The sequence below is a fragment of the Cydia pomonella genome, chromosome 3, assembly GCF_033807575.1.
Source record: "Cydia pomonella isolate Wapato2018A chromosome 3, ilCydPomo1, whole genome shotgun sequence".
NCBI classification, from domain to species: Eukaryota; Metazoa; Arthropoda; class Insecta; order Lepidoptera; family Tortricidae; genus Cydia; species Cydia pomonella.
Window position 1 is genome coordinate 23,252,484 of NC_084705.1, and position 23,150 is coordinate 23,275,633.

The 23,150-nt window shown below is 36.9% G+C and overlaps 2 protein-coding genes across 3 annotated transcripts in view; one reads left to right on the forward strand and one right to left on the reverse strand.

Moving 5' to 3' along the window:
• Positions 1 to 23,150, reverse strand: part of LOC133516349 (CCR4-NOT transcription complex subunit 6) — a 195,366-nt gene that overhangs the window by 85,765 nt on the left and 86,451 nt on the right. The gene's annotated exons all lie outside the window — the stretch shown is intronic.
• On the forward strand, positions 12,488 to 15,852 carry LOC133516347 (uncharacterized). Its single transcript, XM_061849250.1, has 3 exons — positions 12,488 to 14,514; positions 14,812 to 14,900; positions 15,195 to 15,852. Exons 1-3 carry the CDS (start codon positions 14,259 to 14,261, stop codon positions 15,750 to 15,752), a joined length of 903 nt encoding a protein of 300 aa, XP_061705234.1. The 5' UTR covers positions 12,488 to 14,258; the 3' UTR covers positions 15,753 to 15,852.

The window sequence follows — 23,150 nt, forward strand, 5'->3', positions numbered from 1 at the left end:
GCAATGGCGAAATAAAAAAATATACAAAGTTTTTGGGCATTCAAACTCTTTGGTTTGGACATACGGATTGTGGTCAGTGATAATTGAAAAAAAGTCGGAAGTGTTAAAGCACTAGTTGGCAAAAACACTTGTTTGCGAACGTTAAACAACTACGTAAAGTAGCACTTTTTGAGCTAGTATTTTAAAAATTATATTAAATATCACAGAGTTAAACGACCTAAACGGGAACGAAGTCGCGGGCAAAGGTTAGTCTCACATAATCATATCATAGTCTATGATAGAAATAAGGTATTTCTATCGTCTATTATTTGATTCAGATCCAGAATATACCTATGTTTGACAGGTAATACAAAAATAGCGACAGTAATTATTGCAAAATATAAATCGTTAATTTAAAAGTGGCTTAACTGACCAACAAGGGTAACAAATTAATCAATCAATCAAATATCGTTTATTTTCAGGCATCTAAGACCCATACATACATACCGTAAAAACTAAATAATACACAATAAAAATCTTTTAAAAAAGCTAAAAAAATCATGTCATCCACAACACAACAACAGATATAGTTCATTTTTTAGCATTAGAAAGAAGGTAAGCTATCTTGACGTGTCTTGTTATTAAAAATTAGTCACAGCAAATATGTAACAATTATAAATCGTATACGATTATTTACATTCTTTTGATTTCATAAGTAATAAACTAAGTTTTAAAAAGCTTTTTTCAATAATTTTCAATAAAATGACGCGTTAAGATTGTTTACCTTTTTTCAAATGCTTAAAAAAAGTAACAGTAAACAACAGATACTTAGTCCTCTCCTCTATCTGTTGTTTACCATCTTCCTATTCCTATAAGAGATTTTATTATTCTTCTGCCGCTTTCGAGAAAATGGCAGTAACTATCAGCTGTCAATAAGGCACCATTTCCGGAAGCAATACATGACAATGTGGCCTGTTCCCATTTGCCTCCCAGCCGCTATTTCCCTCCCCGGAATATTTCCTAACTAATGGGGAACCATATTCCCGAGCTATAAATCCTCAATCCCAGGAGTAATGTGACAAAAAAAGTCCAGATCACACCATCGACAAGACGTATTTATTTACCTATTAGCAGTATCAACTTTATCCAGTGTATATAATAAGTGGGAATCATTTCATCCCATTTCTCACGAAATGTCAAAACGTCATACGCTATTTGTTTTGGTATGAAGTATTCAGTACAGGATGTGGCGTTTTAGTTTAATGTCATAGCAGTCTAAATTTTAGTGGCACTCGTACTACAAAAGTGTCAATGAGTGACGCACTCTGCCTTAATTATTTTCAGTGCACTACAAACGACCGGTCGCTTTGACCTCCAGGCGTTCGCACCGTCCGGGCATTCATTTTTAGTGCACGTTTTTATATGCAGCCATTGTACACAGAATTTTGGTCAAGCTCCTCATACACGAATCGGGTGCTGAAATGACTTATTGTATGTATGGGGCATGGTTTACTACCGTACTTAAACATTTTCCAAGGTCGCAAACAATTTTACAAAAGAAACGTTTTTAAAATAAGGTATCGCAATTTTACAGTTAGCAAAACAAATGACATATATAATTACTTGGTCATACTACCAAGTATTATTTCGGCAAATGTATCGTTTGGCATAACTTACTCTTCCCAACCTTATATTTTAAGCTTACAATCTAATTTTGAAAATTTCATACAGCATGGATGTTTGTTACAGGTAAAATAATATAACCTAACAATTTCTAACCTAACCTACTTTCACTGCTTGTCGCAGTTCGTTTGTGTTGGGGTCTTAGTTCTAACCTAACCTAACTTATCAATTATTAAGAGATACACTTTGTTTACAGGCAAGTTCACGCCTTGGTACTAAATTATTATAGTTGTTTCTTTTACAATTGGGACAAAGTTGTTGTTTAACCGCTCGTGCTAATATTAACACCCGAGCAAACGAAAGATTCCAAAATTGAACCACGAGCGTAGCGAGTTTAAGGCACGAGGGTGAAACAAACTGCCTCCGAGTGAAATACAATTTTTTTACCACACCAACGCGAGGAAAATACGAACTATGAAATACCAAAAAAAAACAAATGAAATTAAATCCAAATGAACGTAATGAAAAAATTACTATTCAAAATAATCATTTATAATTATAAGTCAATTCTATCTACTAACTAACACAAGGAAACAACTCAAAATTTGCATCCGATTACTTTGCTCCGCATGTGGATAAAATGCAACTTTTTCATTAGTTTTTGAACAATCAAGTGGGCCTTTACCAGTTGGTGTGGTGAAAAATCTGTTACTTTATTTATACAATTAAATATATTTCTGTAATTTGTTCGTTTCATACTTGGGTTTCGTGTATACTTTAATATCAGTAAAAATAAATTATCATTTGCCAAACTATAAGTGACAAAGTTTTCATGGGATGTAATATTAGCAAAAAAAAAACGTTTTTATTGCTAATTGTTTTAATAAAATTTGACAAAGTAAAATAATTATACCAAATGATAATTTGACAAAACTAATAAAAATGCTGTTTGAGGTGCGGACTGGCCCGAGGAGGACGCTCCAAGTGGGCTTTTTAAGTCCGCTTGTGACGCATTGAGGTGGACCGTCGAAGAAGAGGAGTGTCGGTATTGCGGTGAGCCCTTCTCCCTGTCTTCGGCGGCGGAGGTGAGATCGCAGGGAAAGAGGCGTGATGGTATCACGATGCGCCACTCTCCCTTATCCCCTGCGAACTTGGCGGGGCCGCTGTAGCGGCGTTGGTGGGGCTGCAGAGGAAGAGGAGTGTCGGTGTTACGATGTGTCGTTCTCCCTGTCCTCTGCAGCCGAGTTGTGGTTTTGCGGCAGAACCTAGACCTGGTCTGTCGCCGGGCGGCGCGGAATTTTCTGGCACCCGTGGCTTCCTTGTGGCGGGCTCGGGAGGGTCCGCTACATTGCACAACGGAAGCCGAGGAGGAAGGCGCGCCGGACCATTTGGCGCGCCTAGCGTGAAGGGCCTTCAGGCATTCGCGTAGGAGCCGCTCGATGGCGGCTGCCGCCGGTGGGGTCGCGGATGAGTACGCAAGAGTTCCCGTAACCCCACACCATTAGGGCGGTGAGGTGGCATATGGGGGGTTTTTAGTATACCGTGGGCCTCATTAGCCTAGACGGGAGTCCCACATAACCACTCGGGTGGTACCCGCCGCACCCGGGTGGTATGCGGAATGCATTTTCCCCCCTAACAAAAAAAAGGCAGTACACCATAGGGTATGGATACTTATACTTGCCTATTTATAGTTAACCTCGTAAGGCCCACGGTCCTTCTTATGGGACTTTGACTGTGTTGCAATTGCACATGAATTAAAATCATCACAGAATTCCATTTGTTTAAATTGTTTTGTTGCGTAAAATTTTCAAACAAAATAAAATCAACTGTATTTTCTACACCAGTGTTTTTCAAACTTTATGTCACGGCCGTTTATGACCACTGAATGTAGAGTCTACACTATAGGTTCAAATTTCAGTGGAAAATTTTGGATATTTCATTCACAGGGATTCATTTCATTCATGGGGATTATTCCGACAGATGTTTGTTCCTGCTTATTCTATTTTCCAATAACTACTTCAGTCTAGTGCACGTACAATAAGTAGTTGGTCTGTCATTTTTGGTATTACCACCACGACCATGGGTCGCATTCTACAATTATACCGTCACTGAATAAACGTAAACTGACCGACTGATGACCGTAAGCACATGCCGTACGAGTTAGTTTGAATACCATCCATGATTAAAATACGATCGGTTTTTTAAATTTCTCGTTACAGCTTCTGGCATCTAGCCCGGTTAAAATAAAAAATACTGGCCAAAATGCTCGTTAAGCTTAATCTACGGGAGCGTATTTCATCCAAAACGTATTCTCCGCAATTACTAAGATATTTAGCGAAGCAGTTACACTAAACGCACTAGGAAATGTTTTTAAAGATTTGATAGTACTGGCAGAAGCCCAAATGTAGCAAGACGAAGGATTATGTGATGTAAATATAATTACAAATTACAACGTTGTTACGTGAGAATTGATGGGGCTCGATTCTGACGAAACCAAATGGCCGACCCAATCATAAACAGTTTAAGATGATACACAATTATATTGTTCAGGATTTTTTGATACCGACAAACGAAGTAACATTTGTATTACATAATTATAAGGTTCATCTTGTTTTAATGATTGCCTTTTTTTAATGTTCTATAGCCAAAATGACTCCCATGAAGCCCCCCAAATTCCAAATCAAGTAATTGCTAAGCCATGGTATAATTATTTATCGTCCGATATTATCTACGACTAACGACCCGCCTCGGCTTCGCACGAGTAGCTCAACCAATTTACACAAAACCTTAACAAATTATACACTTAAACCTTCCTCAAGAATCACTCTATTTGTAGATGAAAACCGCGTGAAAATCCGTTCAGTAGTTTTGAGTTTATGGCGAACATATAGACATAGAAACAGAGGCGGCGGGGGACTTTTTTATAATATGTATTGATTGATAAATTTTCGCAATAGCCTAGCCAGTTTTAGGGTAGGTAGGTCAAAAAGATAAACAGCATAAATTATCAGTTGCCGCGCAGGGACAGCCCGCTCACCGCTCGAGTAACACATCTATTTCCAGAACAGGACGTGAACGGAAATTAATCAATCAGCTTTCAGTGCGAATATCGGCGCTCACCCACACCCATTTGAGTCGATCATTAAATGGGTTACGACAGTAGGTACTACCATTCATCCCTTTACTATAATTATGTGAAATACCTGAATGCCACGCCACATAATGTCATGGCCAGGGTGTGCCACGATTTGAAATATGTATTATCAAAAATTTAAATTATTTTATAACATTTTGTACCCTTGTACAGTCGCCATCAAATTAATCTAGGCCGCTAAAGATGTACGAAAGGAGAAGAAAAAGAGAGGACGAAATGATTTCCTGGAACCCAAATTCGATATTGCCACTTCGTCAGTCCTTAGATAGAAAGAAAGAAAAGAAAATTGTAAATTTTGTACAGAATTACCAAGAAAAAACTCTAGTAAATAAGTTTTTGGCTAAAATGTCATTTTTGGTACAAGCTTTTATCGCTGACTGTACTTTTATTTTCATAGGCAACTAAAACTAATACTCATCGAGACAATTCTAACAATCTCAGTTTTACCAATCCCATTGTTACCATTTCACAAACAAATCACAAATAGGTAGGCGTTGTTTTATCACAGAGTTCCCATAGCCACCTCCTGTCTTTTATTAAAATAACTTACTATGGGTTATTAACATTGTTTGGATTAGGTAGTGCCATTTCGCGGGACTTCAGTGCGTAAGCTTAGTATGGATGTAGCTTGTAACCTCTGTAGGATTTCATATGAAAAGTTTAAAATATGTGTTTGGTTCAAAAATGTTTTAAATTTATAATTTTACAATTATTTTTCAAGTATAGATTATGTCATTGACGAAATATGTAGACACTTTAGTTTTGCATTTATCAAAGTTGTTTGTGCTCGAACCGCTCTTATATTTGTTATCATCTTATTGCGGCAAGTTTGGCTGATTAGACTAAGTGAAGAGTTGGTGGTTTAAATAAGAACAGTGTTAGACCTTCCTATCTAGCTGAACATGGATTAGACATATGGAATGTTGCATAGGTCTTATCGATTTAATATATTGTACAAAATGTTAAGTTGATATGGGATGTAGAAAGAGTACAGTAAAGAGACAGGTTGAAGGTCCTATACACAAAGTATCGCATCACAAGAAAAATATTTTTTACTTCGACCTGATTGTGATGATTCCATGTACCAGTGTTACTTGTAACTGTTAAACGAAGTAACAATTCATAGTTTATTTAAATAAACAATGTATTTACAGTTAAGATATCTTTCATTTTGCCGTTATCTCATATTAGTTCAGTTAATTACATTTCAAGAAAATTTTCTGTGAAAAAATGTGAGTCCCGGAATCTGGAGTCTTATCCATGTTAAGTAAATGTTTAAGGTCATTCACCCAAAATGACACTACCTATTCCGATCACTGGCTTATTAAGCAGATATAGTGGAGCTGATGGTATAAGCACTAGTCTCCGTGGTAAATCATATATAGCAAGTAATTGTCATCAGACAGTTGTACAAAAATGTAACAAATTCAAATAGCTGTCACATATACTCGTATGTATCGTAATACGTTTACATACACAAATGCAACCTCCAATATGTCCGTCATCAGATCAGCTCCATGCCATCATAATGTTGCATTGACATCCTATTTAAAAAAGTAAATAAATAAATCGGGAAGTGGGTCAAATTAAGCTTCCAAGATTTGATCCACACTAACAAAATAACTAACAGGGCAAGTGAAATAAAAGCTTGTAATAAGGCAAGTTTATCTGTTTGGTAATGCAATTGCATTACATTGAACTATATCATTACCCTGCTAGGGGACATGTAGCAGGAATTGCGGTCCGGTGCGCGCCTCATCAGATGCCCCCTTTGAACGTCCAGCCACACGGACACCAATTTCACCTGCTCACTGGCGCATGTAGGGAAATGCTGTTCCACCTTCTCGCCTAATACATGGGACGATGCGGCAATTAGTTATTGCTGTTTTTTTTTTTCATCTCATATTTGCGTCATATACTTTTGTACCTAAATAATGATGATTAGCTAGTTAGGTACTCGATATTCGTATTTGTTAGAATATCATCGCTGAGTGTAAACAATTTGAATTCAAATCTAATTCCATTTCAATTTAATTATTAGTGATTTGCGGTCGTGCCTACGCGTATTTCGCTTTCGAAAATGTATGTGTACAAATCAACACGATTATAATACGAAATACGTCGAATCTTCTTTCGGACTTTTGTCCGTAAATTTATTTGTTATTATTAAAACTAATGGTTCACTAGTTATGGCATGTGGTGTTATGTGACTAAAAGACTACGCATCAATACTACATATAATATATTGCCATACCATGATGGCCTGTAAGCTTGGAACAGTGCGATGGTAAATGATGTTTCGTACGTCCTAAAGTCCTAATAGGGTTTAATGATCAAATATTACACGAAATTCCAAATCCGTGCCAAGGCCTCTGGCTCGTCTTCAGCGTATTACAGCGACAGTTAATCGCCATGTGTCTGCTATCGGATTACGTGACGAACGTGATATTTTCTCACGCCCCGACGTTCTGAGCATCCTATTGAGACACGGGCTTAGGCTGTGACATAGAGTCGCCTATATGCTGCATTTGCATGGCGACTTAAACTTTCCAGGCCTCATGTTACGTTATACACGGTCACATAGTAACCTTAAATAATGACGTTACTACTTTTTTATATTACGTAAATTACGTTACGTCAAACAAAAGTATGGACCGCCTGATGGCATGGGATTACCTGGCGATGTGAATGCTCTCGTTTTGTAGAGATAGTGAAAGAATTGTAAATAAAGGGCGGTACATTTTAAGATAAAATACTGTAAATATTGTATCGCAATACTGATACGTTGTGCGAGGAAGCCGCCAGCTCTTCGGTCACCAGTTACGTCAAGTAATTGGATAAATATTAACAAATTAATTGTTAATATTTATCCAATTAGTTAAATGAAAGACTCCGGAAATCGATTCGACATCGACCTGAAGTTTCACCTCACAACTGCCTGGCGCTTCACACAATCAGTACTCTGCTTTAGCGCAATATACTTTCACCACACGGCTTAGCAGATGCAACCAAAGGCTCGAAAAGAGCGGTATTAGGGTTAGGAAACCCTAATGCCGTTCTGAAAGTGGTTGGGTAATGTCTGTGAACAGGCACACTGGCTCGAGCAAACCATTACGACTTGTTTAGTTTATTCCTGAATAAGCTCAAGTGCAAATAAATAATAAACTCCCAACCATACAATATTCTCACTTCACTAATCTACCATTGTGCCGCATATTGGATGGTAGTTCGTGTATATGGCCTCAGTTTGTACATATGTATCTAGGCGGGTGAATATGGTTTTTATGTGGCATACATTACAGTTTACAGCATCGTGGTTTTTATTGAATGATTGTATCGTGTTGACGTTGGATATGTCTGAGTTTCTCTTATTAAGAATTTATTTAATATAGTTTTCTAACTAATTGTTATCAGTAGACTTACTTACAGAGTATCTTACGAGCACTCAATAATATCTTACATAACCACACACACGGCGGCATTTAAAATAGTTTAAGCACCAGCTTTAGAGTGTGTTGTAGTTTCATCGTTTTGAAGCGAATGGCTGTATTCACTAAATCATTCACCACAGAGGTACAGCGGGGCTGCAAAACTGCGCGGATACATCATGAATGAATTTATGCAATTTTGATGTTACAAGTACACTGCAAGCAGTGAATGCATTAATTAAATCCAAGAGACCGAGACCCTTCGAGTATGTTAGTGAAGAGTGCATGGATTTAGCCAACTTTAATCACTAATCAGTGCCGTTAACACAGGTGTGCCGTCAATTGGTTTACAAGTAAAATCATACACATATGATTTCATAAATAATTGTGTGCTAGATGCATTTACAAAGAGCATAGAGTGGAACAGACCGAGCCAGTTGCACAACATGAGCGATGATACCGATGGGAGCGTTGTCACGAGTCGCGACAAACGACGTGAAATATAATACAAACTGGGCTATTTAGAACGTGACCGCGTACGCGTACCCGGCGGCGACACCCAACGATATATTTGCTGACATTTTACATGATTTTGTGTACTTTAGTTTAACCAAATTAAAGTACAGTTCCGCAAAGAGCCGATTTTGTATAAAGCAAGGTAAAAGACGAAAATAATTAATCATGGGTCTGCAATAAATGGCCAGAGGATATATAGCGTGTTAAATACCAATATTAAAAACGGGTCACTCATTTCATCACGGGCCATTTCTCGGCTTCTGATGGCGACACTCGTCGGTACGGAGTGAAACATGTCCAGCATTTTTCGACTTAAAATGCGTGAGTGACCCGTTTTACATATTTTCATCACACTTGCTAGAAAACATCTTATTTCATACATGTATAACTACTGAAGGACAAACGCATGTAATGTTCCCAGGGGAGTTATGGATTGTGAAAATAAAAGCTACAGCTCCCGAGGGAGTTATAGCTGTTTTTTAAATTGTGTCACTAATTCATACGAACCAAGTAGGCATAAATTAGTATTTCTTTTAAAATACTGACGTTTCTAATTTGTTGTTATTGTTTATAAAAAAATATTTAATTGGATTAATTTAATAGCCGTTTAAAATATTTGTACAGAATTTTCACTATCGTGGCTGAATGCTGGATATGTCAGTGCCTGTCAAAGAATGACAATAAGGCGGACGAATATTGAAATTTTACCGTATTAAATTATTTCGCTTAAAATTTTGTTTTTTCCTCCAAAATGTGATGAAAAACATTGTGTGTAACTCCGGGGGTAAGAATTTTGTATACTTGAGTCTCTAATGCACTCCAACCTGCAGTCCTCGTTTGCAAAATTTCACTTATCCCTCTAGTTGCTGCGGTCTCTTGGGAGTTTTGTTTTACATAGCGTGGTTGTCGAAATGTGAGTAATTAGCAAGATGGGGTGATGACAAAGAGTTCCAACTGTCTTAAGTTGGAAGAAACTGGTTGCAATGAACCGAAGATCGAATAAAATGACGCAATAATAGAGATAGGTTAGGTTAGGTTAGTCTTGGGAAAAAAGCGAGAAGGACAAGGGTCATTTCGGTCAATCGGCAGTGAACTATAAAAACTGATATTTAGCGAACTTTCTAATGATGACAGATGCTTTGGTGGAATCGACCCTAAATCTAAACCTTAACATAAGTTAACTAGGAGGAGTATCAGTTTTTCGAGGTAGTAACGTGTTTAATTTTACTTATTTTCTCTTACATCTAACACTATGATCGTCGTAAAACGTGAAATTGTATTCAATACTTGTGAATCTTACTTTAGAATACGTATTATGAGATACACAGAAAATCAATCGACAATAAAGCAGCCATTGGTTTTAATAAGACGTGAGCGTCAATATAGCAATGACCAACGTGTTGTAGTCGTGTGTCATCATGACACTGCGAGGAAGCCGCAATAGCAGTTTGAGTAGCGAAGTTTTCCACAGGGCCGTGGTTTAAATCAACAAAACACGCACATACGAGATGCGCCGGAGTAGCGCACGACACAGTTTGTTTTGCGTTTTGCGGCGAGTCAGCGTAACAGATGGTCCTACTCCAACAGTTTACAGAGAATACATGAGTTAAAAGCACAGGCGAGCCAGCATAAGAGCTTTCCAATTACCAAGTCGGCTGGGCCACGTGCCCAAATAATTAGAATATGGCCTTTAGTATTATAAATACTGGACGCCAAATCAATTTTCAAATTTAGGACACGAAAAAAAAGCGATGTGACATACTTAACAAGTTGCGACCAATCGCACGCGTGATTATTATTATTATTTTTTTTAAAAGACGATGCCGCTCAGTAGTACACATCGAGATGTGTTCTTACACTAAAACATTTAAAACCTAAACAGATCATTATTTTCGTCTTTGGATGCCCACCATCACCATACTGAACAGAGCTCTAGCCTCCCTTGATTGAGGGAAAGCTAAAATCCTGTTACAGCCGTCCAACTCCTTAATATTAATGCCTTGGAGCAAAAGATCATTCCTTCTGTCCTCGTTCCGAACACACTCCATCATGATATGATAGACATCTTCTAATTTACCACACTCTGAACATTCCGGTGACTGGACTTTTCTCATTAAAAATGCAAATTTATTGAGTGGTATGTGCCCGGAGCGAAGTCTGAAAGCAGTTACAAGTTGAGATCTACATAGGTCACTACTATCAAACCACGGGGTTTTCCATGGCTCGGGTTGAATGGTTTTATACCATATTCCCCTTTCCACCGACCTTTGATCAAAATGCTCTTTCCATGCTCGAATGAACTGGCTCCATTCTTATTGCCCGTAAGGCCCGTCCTTAGATATATCATATATGTCAATGCTGCAAACGAAGTTGAAAGAGCACGACATAAAACTTACGTGTGCGTTTTGTGCGTTAGACTGCACGATTGGCTCGAATTCGTGAGTGACAGTACCACTGAACTATAAATGGATATATGTCAATGGTTCGCAGTTGCTGGCAGGTGGGCCACAACATCGACGAACTTGAGTTCGAGTTTTTGGCGGCGAAAGGGTTTAAATTTACTTGTCTACTCGACTGCACATTTCCTGTTTATAAGAGCCTCCGCTTTCTTAAGTCCCACGTTGCACTGTTTGCAAAATAGTAAGTACAGACTACAGTTAGTTATACGAGAACAACACCTTAAGTAAACAAGTGCATTATCCTAAATGACCATATTGAGAAGACGTGTAATGTTGGTTGTTCCGCCCGCACTTTACAACTAAACAAGGAAGTTAGAGAGAAACTAGAAACAGATATAGAATAAACGAGCATGCGTTTGTGGGGCGTTTAAAATTACCTTTTTTAGGGTTCCGTAGCCAAATGGCAAAAAACGGAACCCTTATAGATTCGTCATGTCCGTCTGTCTGTCCGATTATGTCACAGCCACTTTTTTCCGAAACTATAAGAGCTATACTGTTCAAACTTGGTAAGTAGGTGTATTCTATGAACCGCATTAAGATGTTTACACAAAAATAGAAAAAAAAAACAATAAATTTCGGGGGTTCCCCATACTTAGAACTGAAACTCAAAAAATCATTTTTCATCAAACCCATACGTGTGGGGCTTCAAAAATGATATTGAGGTTTCTAATATCATTTTTTTCTAAAATGAATAGTTTGCGCGAGAGACACTTCCAAAGTGGAAAAATGTGTCCCCCCCCCCCCCCCCGTAACTTCTAAAATAACAGAATGAAAAATCTAAAAAAATATATGATATACATTGCCATGCAAACTTTCACCGAAAATTGGTTTGAACGAGATCTAGTAAGTAGTTTTTTTTAATACGTTATAAAATTATTATTATTATTATTTTCATCAGACCCATACGTGTGGGGTATCTAGGGATAGGTCTTCAAAAATGATATTTAAGTTTCTAATATCATTTTTTTCTAAACTGAATAGTTTGCGCGAGAGACACTTCGAAAGTGAAAAAAAGTGTGTCCCCCCCCCTGTAACTTCTAAAATAACAGAATGAAAAATCTAAAAAAAAATATATGATATACATTACCATGCAAACTTCCACCGAAAATTGGTTTGAACGAGATCTAGTAACTAGTTTTTTTTAATACGTCATAATATTAAAAAAAAAAATATTTTTTTTTTTTCATCAAACCCATAAGTGTGGAGTATCTACGGATAGGTCTTCAAAAATGATGTTTAGGTTTCTAATATCATTTTTTTCTAAACTGAATAGTATGCGCGAGAGACACTGCCAAAGTGAAAAAAAGTGTCCCCCCCCCCTGTAACTTCTAAAATAACAGAATGAAAAATCTAAAAAAAATATATGATATCCATTACCATGCAAACTTCCACCGAAAATTGGTTTGAACCAGATCTAGTAAGTAGTTTTTTAATATGTCATAAATGGTACGGAACCCTTCATGGGCGAGTCCGACTCGCACTTGGCCGCTTTTTAATTCTAATTACATCATAAAAATTAAATCCGCTGACTTTCATTTAACACATTTATTAATTTGGAATTCATTAGCTATCCATTAAATTAATTTAAATACACATAACTAAAATACGTACTCAACACTTAAGGTAATAGTCCACTTAATATTACGCGAACTACGCAGGCACATAACATATTCCATCAATTTAAACGGCCTTGACCGGCGTCTCCATGCCATTACACGTATTGTATCTTTTGAACAGATCATGTTTATTAGCCCGTTATCATTGTGATTATGTTCACTGGTTGTTTGGTTTTCTTAGAAGCTGCCTGCCTATTTAAATAGTTCTCACTAGCATTTTAAATTTTAGAATTCGACTTCATCTCGTACACAACTAGACAAAAACTAGTAACAAATCAAAATACTTTATTTAAAAAAATGTGTTTTAAGACTTTTAAGTAGTCACACCTTATAAACTGAAATACACATCATATACCATTGAAAACGGACCGGACCGGGTGGTCTAGTGGTCATGTCGTTTGCCGCGTAAGCTGAAAAAGCAGATTCAATTCCGGCGTCGGCCACCGGAGGGCTTGGTCACGTTATCTTTAGCATATCATAACATCTATTATAGTTATAATTCACTACACGCATTCAATATTTTTTTAACATAAGTAATTGTTTTGGGTAAGTAAAAAAAAAAGTTACGATTAGATTCGATCGGTCTATGGATATCTCGCGTTTTTTCTCTGCTGTCTACACGACCACACAGCTACCGATACATTACAGAAACTGTCGAAATTTTCTTACCCGTTGTAATTGTTCAAAGAGTATTAGACTTCGCAGTAGCTAAGCAATCACGCACACATGCGTAACGTATAGGCCTGTAAAGATAGTACCATTCATAGTAGACCTCCGATTCAGTTACTAGTTAACTAGAATTCATAAAATCAAAAATGAGAATAAATCAGTCGGTATAAGATAATAAGTTAATATTTAGTTGCATGAAGTTTAAGATGAGATGAAAAACCTTTACTTTAAAGTGGATTATGCTGGATAAAGATGCGTTTTCTAGTTGCACTAAGGTAAAAACTAAACATGTAGATGTAACTTAGGATTTATATTCTATCGAGGAAATTTTAAGCATTTGTGTTCCGACATATAGTCAAGATACATATATCCGAAAATCGCGTCTATTTGTTTCCGGGGCTAGCCACTACCACGCTTCAAAGATCACGTTCTTTTTTGATGCAGGGCCTTAATAACGATAATGCCCGCGCGCAAACGCAAACATACGATCAAACCATAGCGCGCCGCGAAAAGCGCGCCATCTACCCACACAGCACAGTAGATACAACGTTCGTCACACGCACACGGCTATGACGCTACAGCAACGGAGCGTTGACCGAGCGCCAATCATAAAGGACAAACAGCACGCGTCACTTTCTGACCTTTTTGCGCTTGCTCCACGGCGCTATGCGTGAACGAGATGGAAATAAAGGCAGGTGGTTACAGCAACCGACGTCTCGAGCGCGCCGCCATTTTTGGTCAGTGAATCGCTCCTGCGAACTCGAACTGACGCGTGTTTTGGAACTTGTGATACCTAATAATAAACAATATAATTATGGTGACAGCACCCAACGATGACTGGACAGAAGATCTCTGCATTAAATTGATACACGAATACAGGAAACGTCCTATGCTATGGGACCCTAAAGATCCGTTCTTTTTCAAAAAGGCCATGAAGCCCGAGGCGTGGGAAGGAATTGGCGCAGCGTTAAATATGCCAGCAGATGTTTGCAAGCATAAAATGGTAATTTTGCAATCGTCGTTTAGAAGAGAGAAATCCAAAATTATGCACAGCATCAGGGACTCACCAGGTAATAATGATGATAATTATCGAATTATTAAAGTAACTAGGTACCTATGTAATATGTAAATACTCTGTTGCTTCATGAATAAATCCTTTATTAGGTACAGTCGCCATCAGATATATCTGTCAAAGCGCTAGAATGAGTGTCCAGATATTTGTGAACACCTTGGCCGCTCCGATATCTCTGATGGCGATTGTACAATAGCATTGAAATTAAACGAATCCGTTCCTAATACATGATAAATATTTATTTTATGTTTACTTATCTTTAACACGTGTTCATTGATATTATCTTTACTTGCAGACGATGCGACGTACACGAGTACCTGGTTTGCCTTCGAAGAAATGGCGTTTTTGATCGACAAAAAATCGGAAAGAAAACGCCAAGCAACGGTGAGTAGCGATGACAAGTAAATGTGGGTAGTGGCTATACTGACATCGTGATATCACTTTTTAACATCGCGCGATTTTCAAAGACAGGCACTGTCATTGTCATTTTGTCATGTCGATTGCGCGGCCATACAGTTATATACTTTAGCACCTTAGATTTATTTGTGTAATTTTTTGAGCGAACATTCCACTTTGTAGTTATGGAGTTACACATCCCACTTTGGAGTTACTCGGTGGACCTAATTTTGCTCGATTTTATTACTATGAATGCTTATATTAACTTGTTATGGTTCCCAGGGAATGTTAGACGACGGCTGTGAGGATGGACCTACAGCTATTAAAAAATCATTAGTAGAACATTACAATGAAATGAAAACCGAAATCAAAAAGAAAGGTAAAAAATCGACAACTTCCAAGATAGGTACAGTTCATCCAAATGTTTGCCCAAAACCTAGTCGGAATCAAGTGGCCGCCGACACAGAAGACTTTGCATCAACAGTGTCATCACCAGTGCAAGTGGTTGCATCACCGCCGAAGACTGTGCCACCCTTGTTACCCATGCCTAATCGGCAACGAGATGATACTCTTGAAGAAATTAAATCATTCACTAACTTCATAGCTTACAAGATGAAAAAGTACAGCGAGACCACTAAAAATTCTGTACAACAAGCAATATGTGATATTATTTTTAAGGCTGATCAAAATTTTTACGACAATACAACTTTCGAAGACAATTTTAGCAGTTATCAATCTCCACACAAAGATGAGGAATCGGAAGAGGGCGATATGGAGAACAGGACAATTGACATAGGCAATGGGCAAGTAATTACACTCAAAATGCATCATCACAATTAGTACGACTAATTAAAGGATATATTGACTGTAGCGGATGGTTATACATAATTGATAATTGTGCCAGTGATATTTTGCCTTAATTATAATGCATCTTAAATGAGTCAGTATTTGTAATATTAATTACCCTCCTATTTTATTATATATAGATTGGGATTTATTATGGAGTTATAACAAATATGAAAGTCAATGGTTAAAATTAAGAGGGAAGTGAACGTCCATACAAAAAGAGAAAACGTTTTTCCACTTCTAAATATTTTCCATTCTCCGTGACTTTTTAGTATGTATGTTATTGACACAATGAAAAACTAGGTTTATAGGTTTTCGTTTTTTTATTTATTTGCAAAACAAAAAAAGCGAAACCTATAAACCTAGAATAGAATATATTATGCTGAAACGATCGACATCAAAGTCAAAGTGATTTGTAAGATTTAGTTAGTGGAACACGTTTGCTTTCTCCTAAAATGGAATTTCATAGAAAAAATACCGTTATCTCGCTAGGATCGCAAAGCTATTCTTCCCTCTTAAGAACTTTCCAGTTTGTCTCTTGTCTCATTTTCATATATTAAATTTCACTAGGCATGCGTCAAAAATATTGTTAATTAGGTTTAGATATGCCTACATATTGTTATGATATCTGCATTATCAACATTAAATTAATTTAAACGTTATTTTAAAACTATCAAACACTTTAAAAGGATGTAAATATGGTTAGAGTTGTAATCAAAAGTTGGCATGAAAAAATAATCTTGAAACCAAAACGAATCAAATATTTTATGATTTATATGCCATAAAATTAATTTTCCTTTCTCATGCTCTGAAAGTGGGTCGTTGTTCTCAGAAGTGTGAAGAAAAAGATACGTTTCTGCTCTAGAGCACTGTACTTTCTAAGTATGTTATTTTTTCGATAAGCACTTAAAATTATGGTTTTAAATGGATTTGTTGTACAATTTCCATTCTGATGATTAAAGTCTCTTCATTCATTCATCCATAATGTTATTTTCATCTAAATTGTTAATTGAAAGTACTTTTTTAATTTATACTTAGCCGTGTTTTTTTAAAGCACATGTATATTACTTTCCTGTTATTCGGAATGAAAAGCGGAATGTTTAACTCGGGTAAAAGGCTCCATTTCAGTCTCGGACTAGTAGCGCTCTCACCGACAAAAATGGGTGCCTTTCATTCCTTGGTTAACAATCTACTATCAATTCAATATGACATTTCACAGCACAGAATGCTAGATGTTTAGCTGGCCGCTAAACTACATTCTATCACGATTTTGTAACGATGATACTATTGATACTATTACGTTCTAATGAGGTGCTGCAACCTAAGGTTCGTTAAGGTTGATTACAATTACAATGTATGTTTATACCTAGTTGGTAACTAAGTTCTGTAACCAGAGTTTTCACGGAATAAAAGGAAATCTAATCATATTAAATATGTATCAGCCTTGCACCCTTCGATAGCTTTATTATTCATCTTTAATTAAATATATAGTTTACGTGAGTTTCTTTGATTAAATACATAGTCTACAGAGTTTTCCAAGCCTGCCTCCTGCACAATTGTTAAATCTATACGTTTTCGTGCGAAACTGACAAATATGCAATGCTTGGAGGGGAATATCTTAGGTATAGTACAAACTAGTAAAAAAAATGGTGGTCACAAAATTTGCGGTAATATAGAGGCCTCATTACAACAAGCAATCGAACCTTCTGGCAAAGATGCAAGATTGCATTGGACACACTTTTGTAAAGTATAATTTTCATAAATTTACCGCGTGTCTTCAGGCAATGTGGAGCTTTCCAAGGATTCTTTATTTTATATTTAATCCGATGAAACCCTAGAACAGAACTTAGTGACCGACTAGGAAAAGTTTACAGGGTTTTTCATCCAAATGGCGTAGTGAGGGAAAACTTTGAAACTATACGAGATGGGACATTTGTTCTTAGGAATTACAAGGCTGATTTTAGAATAAATAAAAACTTGATTCATATAATTAATAAAACGAATTTTGAATTATTGACTGACTTGACCGAGTTCGATTCTCGGTCCCATGTAATTATACACAGCTTCGAAAGGTAAGATTATAAATAGTAGTCAATATAATAAGGTGTGCCACTGTAAACACTTCTTTGACGTCGACCCTTATCGATAAGTATCAAACAAATTGGTCATTTAAATCGTAAGTTCGTAACGTGAAAATTTTGTTCGTCTGTTAATTAAACAATTACGGCAGTTTGGCAGGAATATGATAGTTTAATAAATTTGTCACCACGACGCCACAATGGCGGCACACGGCAGGTTAAAACGAAGCAAACATTGAGAAATGAGGCCACAAGGGCCATGCGAAGTTCGAGTACCTACGAAAGTGAACCACGCCGCTCAAGGCTGACCGGTCTCCTCAAACCAAGTGACCTTTACCAGTATTCGAATGATATCCTTGTTCCTGCAGATTGTAATTTGTTAAAGGCAAAATTATTCGATATTCGCGACAAGAATACTATGCAATTTTAATACTGGAAACTTCGAATTAAGAAACGATGAGACAATTAAGTTGATGGAGCTGTTTAATATGGCGGATGTCTAAAATGACTATACAATATTACGTCGTTAAAAATAATATTATCAATTACCTGCTTACTGTAAACCGATAAATAGTAGCTAATATTACGCTAGTGCGAGACAATTTATTGGGCCGACCAAAGGAAGGAGATCTCTAAACCCGTAATAAAAAGCGAAACTAATAGAAAAGTGATTTTATTCTACTTTTTATGAGCTATTCACTCCATTAAGTTGATGATTTCAACGATGCATACACTCAAAATAACGCACTAGCATCAAATACAACAGATATGGAACCACTGTTTTAGATATAAACTTAAGAAAAACAGCAAAAGACTTCACATTCAAGTAAGTCAGAAATGTTCCTAATAATCATGGAAAGACGAATACTCAACAAATATTTGTTTATATACCAATGCTAAAAGTAGTATTTTAAGCAGGTAAGCTGTTTCGCACGCGCAAAGTTCGTTATTAGGAAGCGGTGTTTTTGCTTATTAATAAAAAAAAGACTCGTTTTACGACTCGCGTCTTACTCTAATCCATACGTCCACTCCAATTAGTTGGAATGTTCAAAACTTTTATTTATGATTCGCTTCATCATTTGACATTTATAACTATAACGTACTTAACGTACCTAGTTGGTTACTAAGTTCTGTTACTCGATTTGCAACCTCTTTATTTCCGTTAAAACAAATGCTACCGAAAAAAAAAATACATAATGTGGTGGATTTGTGAGCTATAATTATATACCACACATAACGCTTATCTCGACGTATCTATTATGAATTGAGGCCTAAAAGAGAATCGTATCGCAGTAATTGCGTTGCACAAATGTGGGCACCCGCCAAATATGATTTTGAAGTTGCTTGAAAACCTAAAAATCAACAAACAATTTGTTTATCGCACAATGAATAGATACAATAGTACTCAGAGCTTATGACCGCAAGAGGTCTGGGAGACCACGCACCGTTCGGACCCCAGCTCTAATAAAGGCAGTGAAGGCGAGAATTGCAAAAAACCCCGTCTGTGAAGAGAAGCTCCCTAAAAAAAGTTATCAATGAAGACATTGGACTACACGCTAACCGCAGACAAAAAGGTCATTTGCTTAATGGACGATTAAAGACTAGGAGGCTAGAGAGAAGTCGCATGCTATTGAAGCGGTACGCACAAAATGGTCACCGAAAAATACTATTTACAGATGAAAAAAAAATTACCATTGAAGAATGTTGTAACCGCCAGAATGACAGAGTGTATGCAAAAAACAGAACCAATAGTGAAGCCTTTAAGCCACACCCTATTTCAAAACCAGGCATGGGTCTTTCAACATGACTCAGCTCCTGCACATAAGGCAAAAACAACTCAAGCCTGGTTTCGAAGGAACAAAATTGACTTTATTGCCCACGAAGACTGGCCGTCCTCCAGCCCGGACCTTAAGCCCCTGGATTATGCCATATGCTAAACCCCACACAAAAATCTTGACTCCCTCAAACGGGCCATATTTAAGACAGTGACGGAATTATACATGACAATCGTGCGTGCCGCTATTGATGACTGGCCTCGTCGTTTGAGGGCCTGTGTGTGGTCTCCCATACCTCTTGCTGTCATCGAAGCTCTGAGTACTATTGTATCTATTAATTGTGCGATAAACAAATTGTTTGTTGACTTTTAGGTTCTCAAGCAACTTCAAAATCATGTTTGGCGGGTGCCCACATTTGTGCCCATAATTACTGCGATACGATTCTCTTTTAGGCCCCAGTTCATTATAGATACGACGAGATAAGCGTTATGTGTGGTATATAATTATAGCTCACAAATCCACCACATTATGTAATTTTTTATTTTTTCGGTAGCATTTGTTTTAACGGAAATAAAGAGGTTGCAAATCGAGTAACAGAACTTAGTAACCAACTAGGTATACATATATTAATTTCTTAAAGACAGTTTATGTCGAAATGGACGAAAGGGACGCCAAGCAATTGCCACGGTGGCCTATAGATATTACTGATAAGAAGAAATAAAAAGTAAAACACAAGATCGGACAACTATTTCCATATCATTGTACATATATCAAAAATGAATCATTAATTGCAATTTTGTTAGTGTTTTTGTATGAAATTAGCAATTGTGAATCGTTTTTTTAATGCACATTAATTATTACATGTCTATTGTCGCTAAACGCACAATCCGACAAGAGACGAAAGAATAAAACTAAGTAAAGAGGTAGTAAAGTAAGATACCAATTTTTTGTATCGCCAGAATTATTGTCAAATACATGTCAAATCAAACAAATTAGTGAAAATTAAAAAAAAAAACAAGATCTTCACTCGTAAATTGAGGGACCCACTGGCAATCTATTACCGTAAGAACATTCTATCATAAAAGCGCCGGGGTCCCAGATTCTATTGACAATTCACCAGTAACAATGAGCTACAATCTAAACTTGTAACCAGCAGGCAGACACGTTGTAACGAGCGATTTTCATTCGTCAATCATCTCTGGTTTTTCTCTCACGTGCTCGCGGAAAACCACGTAACTCGGAACTCGCACAAATTAACATCTTGGACATTTGCATCAAAATGTACTAATGTAGAGTACCTAGGTACCATAGTTCTAAAGAAGACAACGTGACCGACGTCTACACAAGTATGATTCTATAAATAGAAACCATGCACACCATAGCGCTGATAACAATAAGTATAGCTATGTATAAGTAACAAGGAAATAAGTGTATGGGTTTCTGTGTGGTTATCTTCGTATGTTTGCACGCTGTTGAAAAAAGTGGTGTCGGGCTTCGTTCGGGGACAAAGAATTTTAAATTATTAAAGCCGACTGGAGCAAACGAGGGTGAGCGTTAAGCACATTCTGTTGTCCATGAAATTATTATTTCACGAGGTGACTTTTCTCTGCGTGGTTCTAAAGTAGTGATATTATTTGTAAATAAAAAACAAGTCTGATGTGTGTACCGAACCTTCCTTTTTTGTTTGTGTAGATATTGATCATTCCTATGTTTACATACCAATATCAACCGTAAATCAAACATGTCTTTACTTATTTCACCCTATGTTAGGTTCATTAACATACGGAATGTTGGGATAAGTGCGGATAATTCAGTTATCTACAAAACTCAGCGTTATTTTCGATTGAAAGCTACACACCTTCCATTCCAACACTATTTTTTGGCTTAATATCACGGTTTAGTCGCATACATTTAAGGCGACAGGTTGTTTGTACAAGTTATAGTACATTGTGCAACGAGGGGGGTAAGTAAAATTTTGGATACGAGGGTGGTAATTTCCGACAGCCGGAGGCTGCAGGGAATTAAAGACCCGAGTTTGCAATATTCTTACCCCCGGAGTTACACACAATGTTTTCATCACACTTGGGAAGAAAAAACTAAATTATAAACGAAATAATTCTAAAATACGGTGACATATCAAACATTTGTCCGCCATATTGTAATTTCTTGACAGGTTAGCATCGAAGGCACAGACCTATTCGGCATTCAGCCACGATTGAAAATTATGTAAAAATATTTTAAACGGCTGTTAAATTAATCTAATTAAATAATTTTAAACATAAACAAAAATATTAAATTATAAACGTCAGTATTTTAAAAGTAAAACTCATTTATGCTACTTGGTTTGTATGAATAATAATAACATGAAATAAGATCTTTTTTGAGCAAGTGTGATGAAACATATTTTACAGTAGGTACACATGGTGCTACTTTATCGCACTATTGCGAAAATTTGCATATTACGTTACTGTGCCGAACATTTAAAGGGCCATATGTACCGTAAAACGTTGTACGATACATGTGCGAATAGGTAATTCGCAACTCTTGTCGATTTAAAACACTCCCTTCGGTCGTGTTTTAATTTATCGACACTCGTTTCGAATTTCCTATTTTTCGCACTTGTATCGTAATGTACTATAAAAAACAACGTTTAACCTGAGATGCTCATTTTCACCAGGTCGTGAATTTCCAAAGTTGAGTAAGTTTTTTCCGGATACATAATATACATAATACGTGTTTTATATATACTGGACTTCCCTTGTGGGATAAGTGCGGACTAAACTGACGCGCACTTTATCCGTTTACAAATGTATACAAAGAAATGGTTCTCAAACACTTTATTTAATATGGTAGACTATTTTTACAGGCTTTCGGTATTGTCTCTTTAACTGATTATATATACTAGCTTCTGCCTTTGAATTCGTCCGCGTGGAATGGCGATAATTGATAAAAACTATCCTGTCTTTCATATCAAATTTCTTCGAAATTGGTTCAGGGATAACTTAAGCGGCAGTGACTTTTTTAGTATTACATTTTTAGTAGTAGTAGGTCCTAGGGATAAATCTTGTAATTTAAAAATGAGAAACTTAATTTTACGAATTGGCTGATATATTTTGTAAAATAAGTAGTAACTTGCCATAATTATTAATCCATATATTGTGTGTGAAATACAAAACGTATCCCGTAGCGTGACCAGCCAGACATGGCAGAACGACACGTGACAAGATGTCATTGCTCAATACGAGTACCTATTTTGATCATTATTAATAACATTTATTCACATTCACATCTGAGATTGATGTAAAAGAAGTTTAAATCGCGCGATAAAAACAACTTTGAACCATCTTAGACGCATAAATGAGGTCGTTAAAATGAAGAACCACGTATTGTTCGAGATCAGCAAGTATTCAACATATAGTACAATCGAGCAGCATCCCGCATCCATAAAATATGATCAAGGCAGCGAAACCGCAGCAAACAGCGCGGGTGAAAGGCTAATACAGCATACTATAATACAAATCACAATTACGCGGCAACAT